We start from the raw sequence: 21489 nt of genomic DNA, 5'->3' as shown, positions 1-21489 counted from the left end.
CGGTTTTAAAGCATCCATCTTTTTACTGTGAATGTCTGTGAATGTCTGTGTCCAGGCGCAGCCCTTGGGGAGAGACTGGGATCTGTGCATTACCCTTTGATCCTGAGGGGTCTGCAGGGGGGTGGAGCAGCCCCAGTCTGTGAGTGCCTGAGGAGGAGGAAGGGAGGGAGAGGAGGCGGGGAGAAGGAAGGGAAGGAAGCCTTCCTGCCCTTGGCAGTGGGGAGGGGCAGGAAGCGGTACTTGGGTGGCGTCCTCGGTCTGGAGGGACGACTATCCGGTCGGCCCAGGCCAGAGGCCTGTGCACCCGCAGAGGGACAGTGAGAGGGGAAGGTAAGCACACGCCTTGCGGCCAGGACCCCTCAATTGCCCGCCAGCCCCACCGTGTGCCCCGGCCTCCCTCTCCCGTGGCTGCACCCCTCCCCTCCTCCTCCCCTAGCCTGGGCATCGCCCCTCACTCCGGACATCATCGGGTCTTCTCCAGGCTCCAGAACGGGTGGCCAGCACACCCACTGGGAGGGGCGGCCTGGAGTCCAGCCCCGGCCAGGACTGCTCTGAGCTGCCTGCCTTGCTCTCCAGGGCAGGTCACACCCTCTCTGGTCTCTGGCTTCAGTTCTGAAAATGGCACTTATCAGATTTCCGGGTGCTTTTCCTCTAAAGAGCTCGAGCTGCCGGCATTAAGCTCCAGGAGCTGCTCCCTCAGACAAACGGGAAACCGCAGCACTTGGGGTGGGAGGGGGTGGGCGAGGGAGAGGGTAGCTGGAGGAGGAAGCCCCGCCCTCTCTTTCAGCCTCCCTCACACACACTCCCCCCCCCCCCACCCCAGATGCAGAAGCATTGAAGCCTGAGTCCTGCTGGGGAAGTCTGACCCCACAGGAGTGCCCAGGGCCTGCCGCACTCCTGAATGCTGAATGGAGTTCATTATTTATTTGTTTTTCAGGGAAAACTAACACAAGGTAAAATGTACTCATCTTAAGGAGACCGTTTGATGCGTCCTGAATAATGCTCCCACCTGCACAACTGAGAGCCTGTCGGGAAACGGAAAGCTTCCGTCTCCCCACAAAATTCCCTCATGTGCCTTCTCAGGCAATTCCCCCAACCAGTGTTGTGTTCTGTTGTTTCCTTTGGTTTTATTCGTCTGGCATGTTCTAGCATTTTACAGAAGAGGAACCATACAGTAGCGACCTTTACATACAACGAGTCGTTTGCACGCATCCGTGTTGTTGCGTGTTTGTCTGTCATCCCCCTGTTGATGGAAACTTGGGCTGCCTCCATTTTGGTTAACATGAGTAAAGCTGATCTAAACTTTCTCAGACAAGTCTTTGGAGAACAGATATTTTCATTTCTCAGGTGAATACCTAGGAATGGAACACAGGGCAGGGGTATGTTTAGTTTTATAAGAAATTTCCAGACCTTCTTCCTATGGGACTGACGTATAAGCATTCCACCCATGGCAGTTTGCTATACCAGCATCCTTGAAGAGATGGTCTGGAACAAAGGACAGTCAGTACCCCCCAGCAGGTACCACCGGGTGGCCATTACAGCAGGGGTGGTGCTGGCTAGGCAGAGGTGGTTGCTGAGGGCCATCAAGCCTCCTGCAAGGACGGGACATGGTTCCTCAGCGACAGCCCAGCCCCCAGGTGCAATATCCCTTCATAAGACATCCTATAGGCCAATGAGCCTGCTGTTTAAAAAAAATAATGATTAGGGACTTCCCTGGAGGCGCAGTGGTTAAGAATCTGCCTGCCAATGCAGGGGACATGGGTTCGAGCCCTGGTCCAGGAAGATCCCACATGCCACGGAGCAACTAAGGCTGTGAGCCCCAACTGTTGAGCCCGTGTGCCACAACGACTGAAACCCGTGTGCCTAGAGCCTGTGCTCCACAGCAAGAGAAGCCACTGCAACGAGAAGCCCATGCACCACAACGAAGAGTAGCCCCCAGTCACTGCAACTAGAGAAAGCCCACGCGCAGCAACGAAGACCCAACGTAGCCAATAAATAAATACATACATTTATTTAAAAAAAATAATGATTAAAAACACTGGAATGTGTGCTCCAAATGTGCAGGAAGCGGAGGCGAGGAGCAGAGTGAGGAGGGGACGAGAGCCATCATCGTTGGAGAGCAGACAGGGAGCAGGTGGGTGGCCTTAGGACAGCCCCTGCAGGGCCAGCTTACCGTTTCCAACGCATCTCGCCTCCCACATGCTTCTTAGGAAGTGACTTGACCGTCCTCCCAACAAAAGGTGGAGTCTCTGTCTCCTCCCTTTGAATATGGGCAGGCCTGTGATACAGGGGAAGTGACACTGTGTGACACTATAAGAAGCTAGGCCTTCGAGGTGATTCTGCCTCCACATGGCTCTCTTGGGAAGCTCACTCTTGGGCCGCCAGGCTGCTGGGAGGCCCAGGCAGCCCTGTAGGGAGACCTCGCCAGCTGACAGCCAGCCTCACCGTCAGACACGCGCCAGCCCCAGCCCTGATGTCACCCCAGCCTCTGAGACGTGGAGGAGCACAGATGAGCCACGCTGGCTGTGCCCAGGCCAGACCCTTGACCCACACTGTCCGGGAGCACAGAACGCTGTGTTGCGTGGCTGTTTGGGGTGGTGGGTTCCCCGATGTTAGGCTGGTTCCCCCAGCATGACGCCGTCCCTCTAGTGCTCTTAAATGAAGAGCGCAGCCCCCCGCAGGGCCCTCAGCACCAGGCACCTCCTGCGAGGCCCCCCCCTCCCCACAGCAGAGGTGAGGTCATCCTCCAGGCACCCAGCAGGATATGCGGCAGGGCTGGCACAGAAAGCATTAAAGGAGCGGGGAGGGAAAGAGGAGGAACTGAGCTCAGTCCTGGACTAGGGCCTGTAAGGAGCCACCTTCCTCTGCAATCAGGAGAGTGCTGCTGGAGTCCTGCTGGACTCAGGAGAGCGGGACGCAGCCCTGGTCCACCACTGCGCCAGCTCAGTCTCTCCACCTGTAAAGTTGGAATAATCGTGCTGTCTGCCTGCCCTCGGGAACCTTGTGAGGAGCTGCTGGGTGAGGAAGGGTCTCGTGAGTGCCTGTCCCGCGTTTCACCCCATCCCTGGGGGCAGCTGACCAACGGCAGAGCCTGGGGGCGCCTCCTGGGGAAGGGGCTCAGCCAGAGTCTCCCATGGTGACCACACCCTGGGGCGAGCGCCAGCCGCTCTTCGCTCCTTCTGTGCGGGTGCCTACAGCAGCGCCCAGAGCCTGAAGGGCTGTGGGAGGTTCCAAGGCCTGGGCTGCTGTCCCGACTGCCCTGTGCACCACCCCCCGCGACCCCAAGCTCACAGGTGGACTCACAGCCTGCGCTGACCGTGCAGTGTTCCCTCGCCTCCCCACCCCGCCCACAGTCTTCACATTTTATAACTCAGCACAACTGACCTCCTCCAGGCAATCCTCTTGGTCCTTCTCTCTCCCAGGGACTCTGCTGCCTCAGCTCTGCACGCCCGTGCAGGAGTGCCCCGGAGGTAGGTGGCCAGGCCCTCCGGGGAGAGAGTCTTTTGACTCTCCCCATAAGGCCCTGCTTGTGCGGAATGCGGACGGCCCAGAGGCCCACAGCCTCTCGGCCGCCCCCTCTCTTCACCCGAGACGGCTGTGATCCCGGGAGGTAGACTTGCTCAAGGACACAAGTCTGGGGCTCCTCAGACGGCCAGATGGATAGCTCACGCCTTTTCAGACAAAAATAGCCACGCAGGTGCCAGGTCTGTCCCAGAATCAGCACAGGCTGCAGCCCCCCTCCATGAACAGGAGTCTGGGAACTTTTTTTTTTTTTTTGGCTGCACTGGGTCTTAGTTGCGGCATGCAGGCTCCTTCGCTGTGGCATGGGGACTCAGTTGCGGCCAGCATGTGGGATCTAGTTCCCTGACCAGAGATTCAACCTGGACCCCCTGCGTTGGGAGTGAGGAGTCAGCCACTGGACCACCAGGGAAGTCCCTGTTTGGGGACTTTAACCTCCGGATGCCTGACGGCGCTGGCCTCGCGCCCCCCAGGACTCGGCCTCCTCCCGCCCTCTCCACGGAGTCACCCTCACTTGGTAAGATCAGGCTGTCACGAGTGCTCTGGGGGCACGGACCCCACACTGATCCCTTTCCAGCCCCACCTCCTCCCCACACCCAGGCGTAACTCTGGTTCTTGAACACAGTGGTGCTCAGCCAGAGGGGCTGAGTGAGTGAGCGAACAAGGACACAGTCAACCCCAGGTGCTGATTTCCCACGTCCCAGACAGGAAGCCTCGTCGGCCTCACCCCTCCCCAGCTCCACCTGCGGGTGCCCTTGGACTTCTGGCTCCCACCATCAGTCAGGGGACTCTGTGTCCTGTAGCTTTCTTCCCTCTGCCTCTGTCCGGGGTGTGACCAGGTCTCAGCTGGGCTCTCTTTGTAGGAGCAGAAATGGCTGCAGCAGTTTCAGACATCACATCTTTGCACCTACACTGTTCAGAAGGAAAGAGCCCCTCACCTCCCATCCATCAGTAATGCCCTGGGCTTCACTGGGATTTCACCTCCCAGGTCCCAAGCCCCCTGCGACCCACCCCTGGCCAGAAGAACACCTCTTACTGCTTGGCTTAGCCAATGGGGCCTCCCTGAGGACATGCTGCTGCAGGATGGGGGATGGGAACGGAGGCTGGGGGCAGCCAGTCCTCTCTACAGGGCGCTCTCTGAGCTCATGCAGTTCTGTTTGGGGGTAGGGGGTGCGGTGGGCAACCTCCAAGCAGACCTTCTGCACACACGCATTTCCCAATCAGGCTTGTTGAACCCCCCAGGCCCCATGAACCACCCTCCAAACTGGCTTCCCCCTTTCCTCCCCCAAACCCCCGGCTGCCAGACATGCCTGCCTGTGTATGAAGTGCAATTGTGGGCACTGTTCACACTGGTTTTCTGTCTCTTAGTGGATTTCTTGGTCCCCATATGATCTGGTGGATTCACAATCATGTTTGCGAGAAGAGGGTTAATTATCTCCTCCCACCAGAATCACCTGCCTGTTGGCCCAGCTGGGACCACATGGTTCGAAAAAGGGAGCTGGGGGCGGAGGGTCACCTGTGCAGAGGGAAAGGCCAGGCCTGAGGAAACCCGCGAGCAGGGCAGACCCAGGCCCCCTGTGCCCAGGGAGGGCTCTCAGCCATGCCCGCATGCAGTGCCCTGGACTCTGCAGGACAGAGCAGGGAGGGGACAGGCCTGAACAAGGAAATGTGCAAGTGGATGTGTAACCGCGGCGGGCTAGAAAGGAAAACGCCCGGCCTTCAGGAGATTCCGGGTGAGCCCACCTGGGCGGGGCTGACCGGGTCCATCGACGCTGCACCCTCGGCCTCTACCTTCATCCAGCACCTGTGGCCCCCATCCACAGAGAAGCTGAGTGACCACAGACCACCCTTATCTCACAGGCTGGCACACCCATTCCCCAAGAGCCAGCCAGGGCAGGGAGCACCATCCCACTCTACAGACGGAGAAACTGAGGCTCGAGAGTGGAAACTGGCTGCAAAGCCTCGACTCAGGTCTAGTCCTTGGACCCAAGCCGAGGACCCACGTGGCTGCTGCAGGAAGACGGAAGCCTTTACCGGCGTCCTCGCCTCTGGAGACTGGATTCGGGAAGCAGCTGTTGGCAGGGCCTCTGGACCTCTCACCTGTTGACGCATTCTAGGAGCTGCTGACCCATCAGACGTAAATCTCGCTCTGCTCCTCCAGGGCTGCACGTCGACCCCATCGCATCCAGGATGACGTGCGTCCCTCCTGCTGCTCTCCTCGCTCCCCTACCTCTGGAGCCCATCAGAATAGGATTCCCGTGGCTGCCGGCACAAAAGACCACAGGCCGGGGGCTTAAAACAACAGCAATGTATTCTCTGGGGCCAGAAGTGGAAAGCAAGGTGTGGGCAGGGCTGCTTCCCTCTGGAGGCTGCCGCAGGCCTCTCTCCAGGTTCTGGTGGCTCCCGAGGTCCTCAGCTTGAAGACACGTCACTTCAACTTCTGTGTCTGTCTGCACGTGGCCTTCCTTTTTGTGTGCCTCTTTCTTAAGTCTCCTCCTTTCTAAGGACACTTGTCTTGGGATTTAGGGCCCACCCTAAATCCAGGATGATCTCCCTCTGACATCCTTATCTTAATTACTTCTGCAAAGTCTCTGGTTCCAAATCAGGTCACAATCCCAGGTATGAAGGGCTAGGAGGTGGACACATCTTTTGGGGGCCACCAGGAGAGTCAGGCTCTTCTCAGAACCAGGAAACTAACATGAGCCACAATGTTATTTAAAATTGTCCAGCAGACACAGTAAAAAAATAAATAAATGAATAAAAGAAGGGGAAATTAACTTTAATAAGATATATACATAATTGTTGTTTCTTCAGCAAATTTTATTAGAAAAAAATTTTAATTATCTTTCATTGTGGCAAAATATATATAACATAACATTTACTGTTAGGTACTGTAAATGTACAGTTCGGGAACATGAAGTATACTCGCATTATTGTACAACCATCACCACAGAACTTTTTCATCATTCCAAACTGAAATTCTATACCCATTAAACAACCCCTCCCCCTCCAGCCCCCGGTAGCCACTGTTCTACTTCCCGTCCATGAGTCTGACTACTCCAGGTACCTCATGTAAGTGGAATCATACAGAATGTGTCCTTTTGTGTTTGGCTTCTTTCTTTTTATACAATGTCCTCAAGGTCCATCCAGGTTACAGCATGGGTCAGAATTTCCTTTCTTTTGAAGGCTGCTGAATATATCTTACTGAACACAATACATCTAAGTTTTATTTCAGCATATAATCTATATAAGAGATTATGAGGGACTTCCTAGGTGGCACAGTGGTTAAGAATTCGCCTGCCAATGCAGGGGACGTGGGTTCGAGCCCTGGTCCAGGAAGATCCCACATGCTGGGGAGCAACTAAACCTGTGTGCCACAACTATTGAGACTGCGCTATAGAGCCCATGAGCCACAACTACTGAGCCCACATGCCACAACTACCAAAGCCCATGCATCTAGAGCCCGTACTCCACAACAAGCAAAGCCACTGCCATGTTGAGCCCACACACCACAACGTAGAGTAGCCCACAATCACAACTGGAGAAAGCCCACGTGCAACGATGAAGACCCAATGCAGCCATAAATAAATGAATGAATAAATAAATAAATAAATAAAAATTTTTTTTAAAAAAAGAGAGATTATGAGATAGTTTGCATCCCTTCTCTCACACGAGGTCTCTGCAATCTGGGGCACAGCTTACACTTAGAGCGCAGCTCAGCTCTCACCAGCCGCCTCTCCAGTGCTCGCTACATGTGGCCATGGCTGCAGTGCTTCTTGCCAGACGTCCTGGGAGAAGCCGAGTGGCCGTGCCTGGCTCAGAGCATCTTCTGGATCCCTTCCCCACCGCCCCCCCCCCCCCACCACCTCCGCCCTGGGCTCAGTCAGGTACTGACTCACCTGGACAGCCGCCCTGTCTTCCCAGGAACACAGCCTCTGGCATCCCCTCCTCGATTCTCAGCTCTGTCCTGCCCCACCCGCTGACCAGCCCCACCCGCTGACCAGCTCACACTCACATATCCCGAGCGCCGGCCTCTGGGACCAAAGAAGGAAGAACAGACCTTTCAGCACCTCCTAGGCCGGGACTCACAGAACTTTCTGCAACCATGGAAAAGTTCCATATCTGTGCTGCCCGGTACGGTAGCCACAAGCCGCACGTGGGTGGCTGGGCATTTGACAGGGGCTAGTGCGACGGAGGGACCGACCTTTTAACTTGACTTTATATTCACTGAAGTGTAAGTAGCCACACATGGCTAGTGGCTCCTGTACTGGACAGGCTGCTTCTCACCACCTTCCTGGCTGCCCCTGGTCGGAGCCACCCGGGTCCTGGCAGTAGCCTAGGTGGGGCTCCCTCCCGCCCTGGTCCCCTGGCAGAGTGATCAGGCCGTGGCCTCCCTTGCTCAGAGCCCTGGGTGGCTCCCCTGAGTGCGCTGTGTGATGGCCTGTCTCCTCCCACCCTCCCCCTCTGTGGTTCCGCAGCCCTGCCACGCTGGCCGTCCTGCTGCTCTTGGCTCTGCCAGGCACACTGCGGCCCCAGGGCCTTAGTCGCTCCTGCCCCAGATCTGGGTCAGGCGCCCTTGCCATCGGCTCCTTCCCAAACTCCCTAGCCTGCTTGCTATTTTCCCACAGCACTGAGTGTCTGGTAACCATTTATATGACTTACTATTCATTGCATACATGTCTGCCCCTTCTAGGATTTCTGCCAGTTTTGTGCACGGTCGGCTCCCAGCACCGCAGCAGTGACTGCGAGCCTCCGTGCACTGTTGACTGAACAGGACACTTGGGAACCTGGGACCCCCACAGCATCCACCCTCCCTGCCGGCATCTGATAGGCCAGGGGGCGGGCCTGGGACCAGCTGAGCCAATCAGAGCAGATCTGATTCCAAATTGCCCCAGGATGCAGAGGCCTGCGCTGGCCTGACCTGCCTGGCTCTGCACTCTGAGGGGCCCCAGAACCCCTCCAAGGGCTGTTCTGAGGATGCCAGGAACCCACCTGAATAAAGCTGCAGGAATCATGCCTGGCAGAGAGTAACACCTGCTCACCATTATTACACTGTCGAGCAGAGAGGTCCAGGGGCTACAAGTGCACCCATGAGCACGGCTGTGTGTCCAAGGCCTACTCTGCGCCAGACAGCATGGCGATCACCGGGCAGGGGCGGGGGTGTGACAACAGGGATGAAGGCTACCTCTCCTGGGCCGGGTGGTCACGTCCCTTGGTGACCTCTGGGCCCAATGTCTCCGGGAGCAGATGTTCAAATTCTGGAGTTTATGACCAGATAAAGCGGGACCCTGGCTGACAGGAGGTCCTGCTTTCTATGTGGAAAGCCCCCGGCCATGATGGGGGAGCTGGGTCTGTGCAGGTGGCCCTGCCAGGTGTCCTGCTACGTCTCTGCTAGAGCAAAAGCCCCCAGGCCAGGGCACATCTGACCGCTGTGGCCAGGCCTGGAGAGGGACCAAGAACACACTAAGTTGTTGCTTTCTTTCTTTCTTTTTTCTATTTCTTTCTTTCATTTTTTCCAGGAGGACAACCCTCTCCTTTTTTTTTTTAAATTGATTTATTTATTGGCTGCATTGGGTGTTCAGTGCTGTGTGTGGGCTTTCTCTAGCTGCGGTGAGTGGGGGCTACGCTTCATTGTGGTGCTCTGGCTTCTCATTGCAGGGGCTTCTCTTGTGGAGCACTGGCTCTAGGCACTCGGGCTTCAATAGTTGCGGCACTTGGTCTCAGTAGTTGTGCTGCACAGGCTTGGTTGCTCCGAGGCATGTGGGATCTTCCCGGCCCAGGGCTCAAACCCATGTCCCCTGCATTGGCAGGCGGATTCTTAACCACTGTGCCACCAGGGAAGTCCCTTGCTTTTTATTTTTTTTTAATAAGTTTATTAATTTATTGGCTGCATTGGGTCTTCATTGCTGCATGTGGGCTTTCTCTAGTTGCAGCAAGCGGAGGCTACTCTTCATTGCGGTGCTCTGGCTTCTCACCGTGGTGGCTTCTCTTGCTGCCGAGCACAGGCTCTAGGCGCATGGGCTTCAGTAAGTTGTGGCACTCAGGCTCAGTAGTTGTGGTGCACGGGCTTAGCTACTCTGTGGCACGTGGGCTCAGCAGTTGCGGCTCATGGGCTCAGCTGCTCTGTGGCATGTGGGATCTTCCCGGCCCAGGGCTTGAACCCGTGTCCCCTGCGTTGGCAGGTGGATTCTTAACCACTGCGCCACCAGGGAAGTCCCCTCGTTTTCTTTTTAAAATAAAAATCTTGTTTGCCCACTGACTTTCCCAGCAGATGGACCAAATCTTCACAAGCCGGTGCCCACAGCTGCTTGCTCCTTCATCCAGCTGTGGCTGGTGGCCCCCGGGTGTGTGTGTGCCTGCGTGTGCACAGAAGCAAAGGAATGATCAAACAAGCGGCCTCTCGAGGGCCTCCCCACCACAGCTCTGGCTTGTGTTAATCTTCCCACCCTGCACCACGCTGCTGACCTGTCTGGATGGTAAACTCGAGTCTCTGGGTGCGTGTGCTCGGGGAAGGGGCAGGGGGCTGGGCCTAGGGGAGCTTATAGCCCCTGAATATTTGCATAGAAACCACCCTGAGGCACCTACTGACCTCATCCATCCATCCCATCACCTCCTCCAGCAGCTCTTCCTGTACTTTTCCGCCCAAGGACTGACTCAGGACCCAGGGAAGACAAGCATCACTGCGAATCAACAGCCAGGCAGCCCCAGGGCAGCCTGAGCACTTCTGGAAGATGGACTAATCCATTTTCAATGGCACGAAAAGAAAGAAGTGACTTTCCTGGAAGGCCAGTGAGGTGAGCAAAATGTCTGAGCAGAGGCACTGCCCAGCAAAGAGGGTGGCTGTCCCCACCATGTGGGCACAGGGCACTGGGGCACAGATGGGCTGGGCGGCCCACGAAGGCTGCTCCGTTCCCAGTGCTGAAAGCTGGGCCTGGCGAGCAACAGGTCCTTCCAAGCATTTGTTGAATGAATGAATGAATGAATGAATGAATGAATAAGCAAGGACCCCGCTGTCCTCACAGGACCCCAAACGGAACCCTATCACGTGCCCTGTGCCATGAGGGTTCACCATTCTCGGTCTACAGTGCATTTGAGGTTCAGAGGCTTAATGCCAGGGCTGAGATGGAGAACAAGTCTCTCTGCCTGCAGACAAAACAGTCTTCACTTGCTACAGCATGGATGAGCCCTGAGGACGTCACGCTATGAGAAATGAGCCAATCGGAAAGGTCAAATATGGATGACAGTTCCCCCAGTGCAGTCAGACACACAGACTGCAGAGTGGCAATGCCAGGGGCTGGGGAGGGGGACGGGGAGTTAGTGTCTCATGGAGACAGAGCTTCAGATGAAAGTGTTCTGCAGGTGGATGGTGGTGATGTAAATGTACTTTCTGCCACTGCACTGTTCACTTAGAAATGGTAAATTTAATGTTACGTTTATTTTATCTCACACACACACACACTCACACAGAATTAATTTCATTCCATTTGGCCTCTGGGCCTCGCAGTATCTTTGAGGTGAGGCCTGTCCACTCCGAAGAGAGGAGGGCACCCTGCACAGGGATCAGGCTTCCTAAGAGGGAGGCCGTGGAGATGGGACTCCCAGGACGGGGGGAGGGCACGTCCAGCGTCCACCAGTGCCCCCAGGCTGAGCCAGCTCGCCTCTGCTCAGGTAGAAGGGTTGCTTCCATGGAAGGGAGTGAGTGACAGGCTGTCTCCAGGCCTGGCCTGTACACCCTTTGCTGCTCCTCCAGGCTCCCTCCCTTCCCGCAGGCTGGGTGGGGGTGGGGGTGGAGGGGTGGAGATGGTGCGCAGTGCCTTGGGCCACTCGCCAGCCACGGACATGGAAGAGTTGCGTTCAGGTGGGCAAGTCTCCTAAGCAAAGCTGAGGCACAGGTCACCCTGGGAAGTTTCTCTGGGAAGCCAAGTTTTGTAACACAAGCAAGTCTGCCAGCCAATCAGGGGGCGAGAGCATTGTAGGTGCACCTGAGGCCCCTGAGGTAAGGACAGGGACAGGGCATGAGAGGCGCCTTCTTTGGCAAGCAGATGGAAGCTGTGGAGGGGGGCAGTGCCTGAGAAGGGCTCGTGTAGTTGCCTGTACACCCCCTCTTGACGCTCCATGTTTTAAAATGTGGCTATCCACTTTGCTGTACACCTGAAACTAACACAGCATTGTTCATCAACTATACTCCAACATAAAATAAAGTTAAAAAGTTAAAATAAAAAAATAAAATTTGGCTATCAACTTTACAATGCTATTTCTTTTCTGATACTAGCGAGAAAATATGTTAATCAACTAGCACTTAGATATAATTGCTGTACATTTTAAGTAGAGATGCTTCTTTAATTGAAGGAATGTAATTAAAATCTATGATTAACCTGGGATATAAACACGAAAATCAGATCAACTGGGACTTCCCTGGTGACGCAGTGGTTAAGGCTCCGTACTCCCAATGCAGGGGACACAGGTTCGATCCCTGGTCAGGGAACTAGATCCCATGTGCATGCCACAACTAAGGAGCCCGCTTGCCACAATCAAGAACTGGTGCAACCAAATAAATAAATAATTTAAAAAAAATCAGATCAGTTGATTCCATAAAATATTCCTCATGGTTCTTTATCACGTGACTAATTTTTTCTCTTACCTTAAATCCTGCTAGTCTGTAAGTGCTGGAGCACAAGCAACAATAAACCCTCAGCATTGCAGGCCCTGTGCCCGGCACGGACAGGCCCTCGGGATCTGTGGGATGAATGAACGTTGACAGGTGACCCATTCCCACTCGCCACTGCCTTCAGGTGCAGGAAGCGCACAGCTGGCCAACAGCAGGTGGCGCAGGCCCAGCTGTGGCAGACCACACACCACGATGCAGACACCTTGAAGAAATGGAGGAGCCGGAGCAGATGCAGAAGACCTGGAAGTTGCCAAAAGGCAATTACTTTGAGATAAAAATATGGTATGATGGAATCTGAGAGGGAATCTGAGAGGATTGAAGCCTCCCGGGTGGGCTTGGCCGAGCCCCAGAGGAGGAAAAAGCGCAGTTCCCTCTGGCTCCCTGGTCAGGTGGGCTTGCTGAGCAAAAACCCCCAGCCTCCCCTTTGGGAAAACTGATTCCCCATAAAGGAAGGCTGTTCCTTTGCTGTCTGCTTCTCCCTGCACTGTCCCAATTTCCTAACCAGAGGCATTCTTAAATTTTTAACTTAAAAAATGTCAAAAGAATACGGCTATTTATTCTTGCGTCTTCAGAAGCAGAAAAAAAGCAATACTAGTAGGGAAAAAATAATCAACACACACCAAACGTATCAAACAATTTCCCATGAGTTCTGTGATTTCCCCACCAATCGGAAGTATAAAATAGTCTTTGCAAATGTGTAGAACAAGAGGTCTGTTGTGCAGGTGCCTCCGTGGCTGTGCGCCCTCCTCTGGCGTGGAAGCCCCGCGCCGTGGACGTGGCCTGAAGGGCAGGCGCAGGCCGGAAAAGGGCCCACCAAGCCTGTGTCCTCGGGGGAGGGATGGAGGATCAAAACACAGTGTAAGGCTTCTTGACCGCCAATGCTGAGATGAAGCTGGTGACCACAGGAGTTGCTTGGGGCTCATGTGGGAGGGGCAATCCCCGAAGACCCCCGGGTGCCGACAGCTGCCGACATGCACCTCCTGACTCGGCTCCCACTCAGGACGGCGGCTGGCTTCTGGTCACCCTCCCCCCACGAGGCTCTGAAGTGCTCAGGAACCAGCCCCTCTGAATGTTATCAGTCACTAATTTCTGCATTTGTCAGGGGCCTGTTAAGTGCCGGACACTGTCCCCAACAGGCATGTGGAACGTGCCCAGGGGCTCTGCCAGGTGAGTGTCACTGCGGCCAAGGGAACTGAGGCCAGGAGGCGGGCCTGGGTAGACCCATCGGCTCTGGAAGGCCCCTCGGTGCAGGTCCGTCATAAAGATGTTCCCCAGGACCTCCCAGAGGCAGACTTTCCAATATGCTATTAGGGTTAAAACAGGGAAAGGCGTCTCAATCAGATGCACCATCAGTGACCCGGGGCCAGATGGGCCGACAGCCTTGCACTTCCGATGGCCATCTCTGTTCCTTTGGGGGACCGGGGGGGGGGGGGGGGGGGGGGGGGGGGCGCGTGGCAATAGGAGCAATTAAAACACCAATGTCTACAAATAGCATCCAACACACAGAGGGGGGAAAGAGACTCAATTTTATTTTACCTTCTAATTCATAAAACAGAAGCATTAAATTTTATCAGATTTTTCTGGGAAAAGCAGTATAAAATACATCACTGAGATTACCTTTATTCTGTAATTATTTAAAAGTCTACAAAAATACTTTATTTAAATATGCCTGTAACAGAGAACCATCTTAAAACAACCTAAATTTTTTAAAACTTGGCATCCAAATTTAGGGTCAAAATAACCTTAATTAAAATTTATCTGCTAAACAACAAGGATTTACTGTATAGCACAGGTAACCATATTCAATATCTTGTAATAAATTATAATGGAAAGTAATTGAAAAAAGAATTCAGATACATACATATATAACTGAATCACTGTGCTGTACACCTGAAACTAATACAACATTGTCAATCAACTATACTCCAAAAAATTTTTTATTTGCATTTGTTTGTGACGTAAAGTAACATTTACCACAGTCAATCTTAAATGTTTAAGAATCCAAGAAAGAGGAAAACAGCACTGTCATTTCTCATTAACTCACTAAGCATTTAAGAAGCCAGCAACACGGTTTACACCGAGTCAAGTAACCATTTTGGCATTCAACTAAATTACTAAAAAAAGACAACATGCAGCTACCGTATTTCAACCACACAAGTCCTGAGTTGTAAAACGCTTCTCCAGTCCTCGGTCTGACCACCACTAAGTCGAGTGCAAACAATTGCAGAAGACCCATGCGGGACTCTGGACGCTGGGATGTGGGGGTGCTTTGCATCGCGCCCTGGCCTCTGCTGTCTTCCTATCACTGGGGGCGTCAAGACACCCGAAATTTCCTCCTCACCTCCCAGCCCAGGACACAGCCACTGAGGGCGCTGCTCTTTCTTTAAAGGAAACTTTGCTTTCACCATTTTTACTTCACAAAGTCTAAGAGCCCCTCATGCTTTCTCTTGTCTGAATACAGAACGTATGTTGCTTTGGGCTCACCTTGAAGTCACTCTTAAAGCATCCTTGGGACTGTGACAGCAGCGTCTCCTGGCCGCACCTCTGAGGGGCTCTGGTGGGGATGAGAACCTCAAGTCCCCGCCCAGCACTGCATCGCCCGTCACCCCGAGGGCCCAGGCCAGGGATGTAACAGTCCCTGGCTGGAGGGCTTTCCCCAGTGCAGGGGCCCAGGTGGTCTATTTCTGGAGATCTCTGGCTCCGGCCAGTTACTTGCCCCTAACCCTTGACCAGAGCTTACTTGATTCAAGTTTCTGTTCCTTGAAACCTCAGGAGGCCTGCCCCTAGGAGGTAAATTATGAAAAGTGCAGGAAGAGCTATGGCTGGTAAAAGTTCTTAGACAAGATTAACACTGGTGGAGGGTCACACGCCACCAGGTGAAGGGCAGAATCCATTTGCTCAGTGCTCCCGTAAACGAGCTGTCTGCAGCACCAGACTAAGCGCTCTGGGACATCAGGATCTCCACACCTCAGAGGGAGACTCTTCACACCTGCACCTGCGAGGTCACTCACTAGTCCCACAGGTGACAAACACATGCCCACTTTCCATACTCTCCCTCTGTCTTCACAGAGATGGTAACATATAACAAGAGGTATCTTTAACAGTTGGTAATTGGTCTCTGTGGAAAGTCACTTTCAAAACCTCTAAGAACTGATGTGCAAAAGGAATTAGAAACAGGTGCAGGGAGAAGACCTTAAGTGACCCGAAAGTCAGTCAGCGAGTCTGATGGGATGGGAGAAAGAATTACACGCTAGAAAACAGTTCACGCCTCTGGGCTCGTGCACGTGGAACCAGGGTCCCGCCCGGTCCCCAACCCTGCTGGTGTTTCTGTGCAGACGCAGTGTCACAGGGCTGGTGACAGGCTGTGCTTAGCAGAGACAGTGGTGTGATGAGTGAGATGGGGTTGTTCCTGTGAACCTCGTGTCCCATGCTGCTTGGTGCACGTGCTCCACTCCCTGGGAACCTCTGTGGACACCTGGGTTACAGCTCATGGAGCTGATGGGCTGCGCCGTGTTCACCTGGAACCACCACACTCAGCGGCGCTTGGCTTTCCTCTTCAGAATCACCCTCATCCATCCACATGGCCCTTAAAAGCCTGGGGTGGGGATGCGGATGTGGGGTGGGGGTGGGGGTACGGGGATGATGTGTTTCCTCTGTCCCCGGAATTCCTCCGTGGAGGGCACCTCCAGTGGCAGCAGTTTATAAGCCACAGAAGAAATCCAGCCTTCCCACTCTACTGTCACACCCCATTTTGGAATAAAAACTGCTTGCCAAGTGGCTTTTGGTAAAAGCCAGATGTCTCGTCTGTCCTCAGAGGACAGGTGTGTGTCCTGGCTCTGAGGGCCACTTCCCTGCTGCTGAGGCAGGCTCCCTGCCCCTACCCCACCAGCTCCAGGACACAGTAAAGAGAGCTTCATCATTTTCTAACCACATAATTCTATTTCAAACAATGCTGATTTTACAAGAACTGAAGCAGAGGGACATGATCCACAGGAAGCTGTTCCGGAAATCTTTGGACACAGGCTCTGCATCACTGGGGTAAATGGAGAAAAGTTCCCCGCAGGCGCCTCTGCCATCCCCTGGGTTCTGACGGAGGAGCCGCACCTGCTTCCAGGTCTGTGTGTGCACGCCTCCCAGGACAGCTGCCTGGACCCAGGGACCTCCAACAACCAGGGCCCACCGGTCTGCTGAGGCCATAACACCGCAGCCAGCTTCCTAATCATTCCCATCAGTGGAGCCAAACTTTTCAAGTGAAATTTTATTAATATTTTTATATTGTTCTTTTTCAAATAGGTATAATTCAAAAACAGAGAAAAGAGGCACTCAGTGCTTGGGTTTTATTTATAAATTTATTTATTTATTTATTTATTTAATTGGCTGCGTTGGGTCTTCGTTGCTGCACACAGGCTTTCTCTAGTTGCTGCAAGCGGGGGCTACCCTTCATTGTGGTGCGCAGGCTCCTCATTGTAGTGGCTTCTCTTGTTTTGGAGCACGGGCTCTAGGTGCATGGGCTTCAATAGTTGCGGCACATGGGCTCAATAGTCGTGGCTCACGGGCTCTAGAGCACAGGCTCAATAGTTGTGGCGCTCAGGCTTAGCTGCTCCGTGGCATGTGGAATCTTCCCAGGGTAGGGCTCGAACCCGTGTCCCCTGCATTGGCAGGCAGATTCTTTACCACTGCGCCACCTAGGAAGTCCTTGGGTTTTATTTAATATCACTTTCGTGACCAAGGGTCAGCTTGGAATCCAGTCAGGACGGAGCCACGTTGGCCTCAGCACAGCAGGACCCACGTCCTCCCAGCCTGCCCTGCACTCACAGGTATTAGAGCCCTTGAAAAAAGAGCTCCTATAAGCAGCTGCTTCTTGTGGAAACTCGAACGCCGCTGGATAGGTCAGAGTGGGCTCCTAATTTCTGGTCTTCTTGTGTTTCAGTCTAAGCTTGTTCCAAATCCTCTCCAGGGCCACTTTTCCCATGAAGAAGGTGATGGCAAAATTACGCTTGTACCAGTCCCTACAGAGGAACAGGACAAGCACACGTGACACACGCCCAGGACCCAACGGCCAGCACCCAGGCATCTGAACCAGCTCCTCCTCCGCCCTTCCTCACTGTCTCTGCCTTTTCCCACCCTCATTAAAGCTAAACTGTCCACAAAACCTCCACCTGGACTTCCACCAGGCTGAGCTGCCCTGTGTGCCCCAACCCCCCTTTCCCATTCCTGGAGGCTGCTGCAAGCCTCCTCTGGTTTTTGCTAGAAGACTCCAAAAGAGCCCTCGGAAGCTGTGGGGCCCCAAAGAGCCCATTCTCTCGGAGACACAATTGCAGAGTGATGGGGGCGTGACCGCTTAGAAAAGGACTGGAGGCCCTACAGGAACTCGTGGGGACCCTCCTGGCTTGGGCACCTTATTTGCATAAGAAACACATGACAAAAGCGCTCCATCTTGAGAAGCTAACTTATCGCAAGTGCCAACACCATCAAGTTCCACATCCTCTTTTTCTAGATGATCTGAACTTTTGGATAACTTGTGTCTCTAAAGAGATCATTCCAGAGCTTCTCATACAAATACTGGGATGGAGTTACACGCTGTCGTAGGCTTACTCGCCTGTGAATTACTCTACAGAACATGTCGGAACCTGCACATTCACCACATTGTCAGCAGCTGAATGGGCAAAACTTGGCAAGTTTCCACAACAGAACGCACACATTCCAGACTCAGTGCTGAGCCGCTGGAAGCTGAAATGCCAACAAGTGCCAGTGCTTTTCATCCCAATGAGCTAATGAGGGAACATGGAACTGCTATTCCAGACTGGACCTCAGCAGAGAAGAATGGAGCATAACCAAGGGCTTAAATGAAGCAATCACAAAGAGGTAAAAATGCTAGTTTTCTGGAGCCTTTGCACAGCTAGATAGAAAACCCCTCTCCACAAGAGAACAATCTTTACGTGTCTATCTACTTAAGTGATGCTATAAATGGGAAGCAACACCTTAAATAAGTAACAAAAGCTTCCAGGGAAAAAAAAACCGGTATCCCACCGAGATTGAAGTTCTTAAGTTATTAAGGAAAAGCCAGATTCCACTCCACCGATACAGACAACCTGACTTGATAAAATGAGTGGAAAAGACAAACTAAGCTTGCCCTGTTTGCGTAAGGAAAGCAGAGGCAGGAGGAGGTGTGGGCATGGAGGGCGGCACTCAGGCTCCACTGCTGCCAGACGCTCTCTCGACTGAGTGCCGCACGGAACACATCAAGCTTACCGGAGAGGAAGCAAGGCACAAAGATGCTGTGTCTACACCGGAAATCAAAGGTCCAGGGAAACCTAATTAATACTGGCTTGACTGAATAGCTCAGCTAGTTTGGAGTGACACCTGACAGCATCAGCAGCGACTCTGGACGCTGCAGGGCTGGGCTTTATGCCCGAGCGTCACTCAAGAGCTCCTCCAGCCTCAACCGCCACCCCGCGCTCTCTAGACCCTGCCCCACCTGCCCATCCGACACGGTTACCGCCCTGCGAATGTCACAGCAAATCTCAAACGCCATGTCCTATCATCGCACCTGTGGATACATGTCACTAAGTATCATCAAAAACTGTTTAAAATAAACATAACCACAATACCATCATTGCATCTGATAAAATGAACAATAACTTACCAATACAACCTAATACACAGTCACTGTTTAGTTTCCTCTGTCAAAAATAAATATCCTTTTATAGGTGGTTTGTCTGAATGAGGATCCAAACAAGGTCTACACACTGCATGGTCTCTTTTACTCTATAATAGCTCCCCCTCCTCATTTATTTTTTTTTAATGCTAGTTTTGTTGAAACTGAATCACTTGTCTTGCAGAATTTCCAACAAGGGGGACTGTACCTTCAGGCTATTATTTAAGCATGGTCTATGAACTGCTCTCTCCCCCAACACACACCCTTTTATCTTTTTCCTGTAACCTGGTATTAGAGCCAGAGGCCTGACAGACTGCAGTTCCCTTGTTTTGGTAAGGACACCTCACCTCGAGGCGCAGGCCATGCTCGGTACCTCCTCCCGCACCTCACACTGATGTGTGCAGGCCACTGTCCCGCTCTGCACAGCGTGAAGACGCACCAGGGGTTCAGGCGCCGTCAGCCTGACCCACCCATCACGGCGCCCCATCAGCCTTGCTGCCCAGCGGTTTAGCAGCTGTGGGTGATTATGCCCAGATCTAGTACTGCATTAGGAAAACAGTGATGTTCTAACCCCACCACTCCTTCTGCGTTAGCTGTTATTCTTCTACCAAGAAAATCGTTCCTTCATTTGGCCAGCCTGGAATACAGCCGGTACAGGAAAGGCAGGAGAGGTGCGTGTTCTTTGGATTCACTTACCCACTTTCACAATAACGAGTTGGCGGCCTAGCAACGTCCCGAGGTGACTGTACCTGGTCAGCATTGTGAAGGATCACAAAGATGTCTGCATATTTGATATATTTTTAATCCACAGCCGTCATTTTCTTTGTGTGGCTGAAATGGCCTCATCTGTGGCCTATGGGAGCCCCTCGAGTTGCCTTCTGTGCTGTTCTCACGTGACCCCGCTGGGCTCCGAGCTTCCTCACTTTCAAACACAAGATGCCTCAGCTCCTCTTGTGCAGCTCCTGCCCCAGACTGTGCTTCTCAGTGGAGTCCAGGTTCCCTTCAGTGGGAAGTGCTGTGTAGAACCCACTGTCTAAGCACTAGGGGTGTAAACTGCTATGGGGCTGCCAGGCAAATAACTTTAAGCTGTCAACTTTAATCAGAAGTGCAAAAACTAAGTTGATAGCAACTTCTACTTTTAATATAAACACAAATGTTAAATTCAGGAAGCAAAATAACCCTAGCCAACACGGATGTGATATTCAAAATTTCAGGCAAAAAGTAGACACCCACCTGTTATAATACATGTGCTTCTGAAAATTTTTACTTAAAAATTCCTTGTAAAAGTCAGCCATTTCTTCTGCATTCAATGTTGCTTTTTGACCTGAAAATTAATTTCGATGTAAACGTTAAGACTTAAGGGGAAGGGTTCTACAAACAGTTATTAGAGCTAATAAATGAGTTCAGCAGGGCTGCAGGATACAAGATCATATCAACTGTATTTCTATACACTTGCAATAAACAATCTGAAAACAAAATTAAAAAACAATTCCAGGGACTTTCCTGGTGGCGCAGTGGATAACATTCTATGCTCCCAATGCAGGGGGCCCGGGTTTGATCCCTAGTCAGGGAACTAGATCCTACATGCAGGCCACAACTAACAGTTCACATGCCACAACTAAGGAGCCCACGTGCCACAAGGAAGATCTCACATGCCATAACTAAGACCTGGTGCAACCAAAGAAATAAATATTAAAAAAAAAAGAAAGAAAATTCCATTTACAATGGCATCAAAAAGAATGAAAGACAGGATAAATTTAAGAGGGGAAGTATAAGACAAGCACTAAAAATTATAAAACATAAAAGAGAAGGACCTAAATAAACGGAAAGATATCCCATGTTCATGGTTTCAAAGACCTAATACCGTTAAGGTGGCAACAGTTCCCAAAAAAGACATACAGATTCAACAAAAACCCTATCAAAACCCCATCAAAACCCCAGCTGGCTTCCACATCCTCTCTTCGACCCCAGAAATTGACAGGGAATTCCCTGGCAGTCCAGTGGTTAGGACTCCATGCTTTCACTGCCAGTGCCTGGGTTCGATTCCTGCTTGGGGAATGAAGATCCCATAAGCCATGTGGAAAGGAAGGAAGGAGGGGGCAGGGGGAGAGAAAGAAGGAAAGACAGACAGACAGACTTTGATAAGTTGATTCCTAAAATTTATATGAAAACGCAAGGAAACCCAGTAGTCACAACAATCTTGAAAAAGAAGATCAGAGTTGGAAGACTCACACTTCTCATATTCAAAACTTACTACAAAGCTACAGTAATCAAGACAGTGTGGTACCAGCAGAATGACAGGCTTATAGATCAACAGAACAGAAATAAACCCAAACATTTATGGGCAAGTGGTTTTCAACAAGGGTACCAAGACAATTCAATGGGGACAAATAATCTTTTCAACAAACAGTGCTTAGGACAACTGGACATCTACATGTAACAAAATAAAGCTGAATCCCTATCTCACACCATAAACCAAAATAACCTCAAAATGAAACAAAGACCTAAATGTAAGAGCTAAAACTATACAATTCTTGGAAGAAAACGTGCAAATCTTCATCACCTTGAATTAGGCAATGCATTTTAGTTAGATATGACACCTAAAGCACAAACAAAGAAAACAATAGATAAGTTGGACTTCATC

At 52.2% G+C, this 21489-nt stretch overlaps 1 protein-coding gene and 1 long non-coding RNA gene across 10 annotated transcripts in view; one reads left to right on the top strand and one right to left on the bottom strand.

Moving 5' to 3' along the window:
* Window positions 1-222: 222 nt before the first annotated feature.
* Window positions 223-1977, top strand: LOC130850894 (uncharacterized). Its single transcript, XR_009053046.1, has 3 exons — window positions 223-330; window positions 938-1347; window positions 1753-1977. It is a non-coding gene; the product is annotated as an uncharacterized LOC130850894 (long non-coding RNA).
* Window positions 1978-13695: 11718 nt separating this feature from the next.
* Window positions 13696-21489, bottom strand: part of LOC130850893 (cytochrome c oxidase assembly factor 8) — a 29079-nt gene continuing 21285 nt past the window's right edge. For 2 of the 9 annotated variants that reach the window (XR_009053042.1, XR_009053045.1), the window contains 3 exons: window positions 20079-20169; window positions 19542-19938; window positions 13696-17196 (listed from right to left, as the gene is read on the bottom strand). Coding sequence is in view for 3 of the 9 variants with exons in the window: in XM_057730371.1 (XP_057586354.1) it covers window positions 17091-17196; window positions 20079-20169 (197 nt within the window). In the remaining 6 variants the exon portion in view is untranslated. Of the gene's footprint in view, window positions 18738-19541; window positions 20170-21489 lie in introns of all 9 variants that reach the window. The other 7 variants (XR_009053041.1, XR_009053044.1, XR_009053040.1 and 4 more) reach the window with 4 other exon arrangements.

Source organism: Hippopotamus amphibius, chromosome 4 (genome assembly GCF_030028045.1).
Source record: "Hippopotamus amphibius kiboko isolate mHipAmp2 chromosome 4, mHipAmp2.hap2, whole genome shotgun sequence".
Classification (NCBI taxonomy): Eukaryota; Metazoa; Chordata; class Mammalia; order Artiodactyla; family Hippopotamidae; genus Hippopotamus; species Hippopotamus amphibius.
Note: the sequence above shows the minus strand (reverse complement) of the source record. Positions and strands in the feature narration are given on the sequence as shown.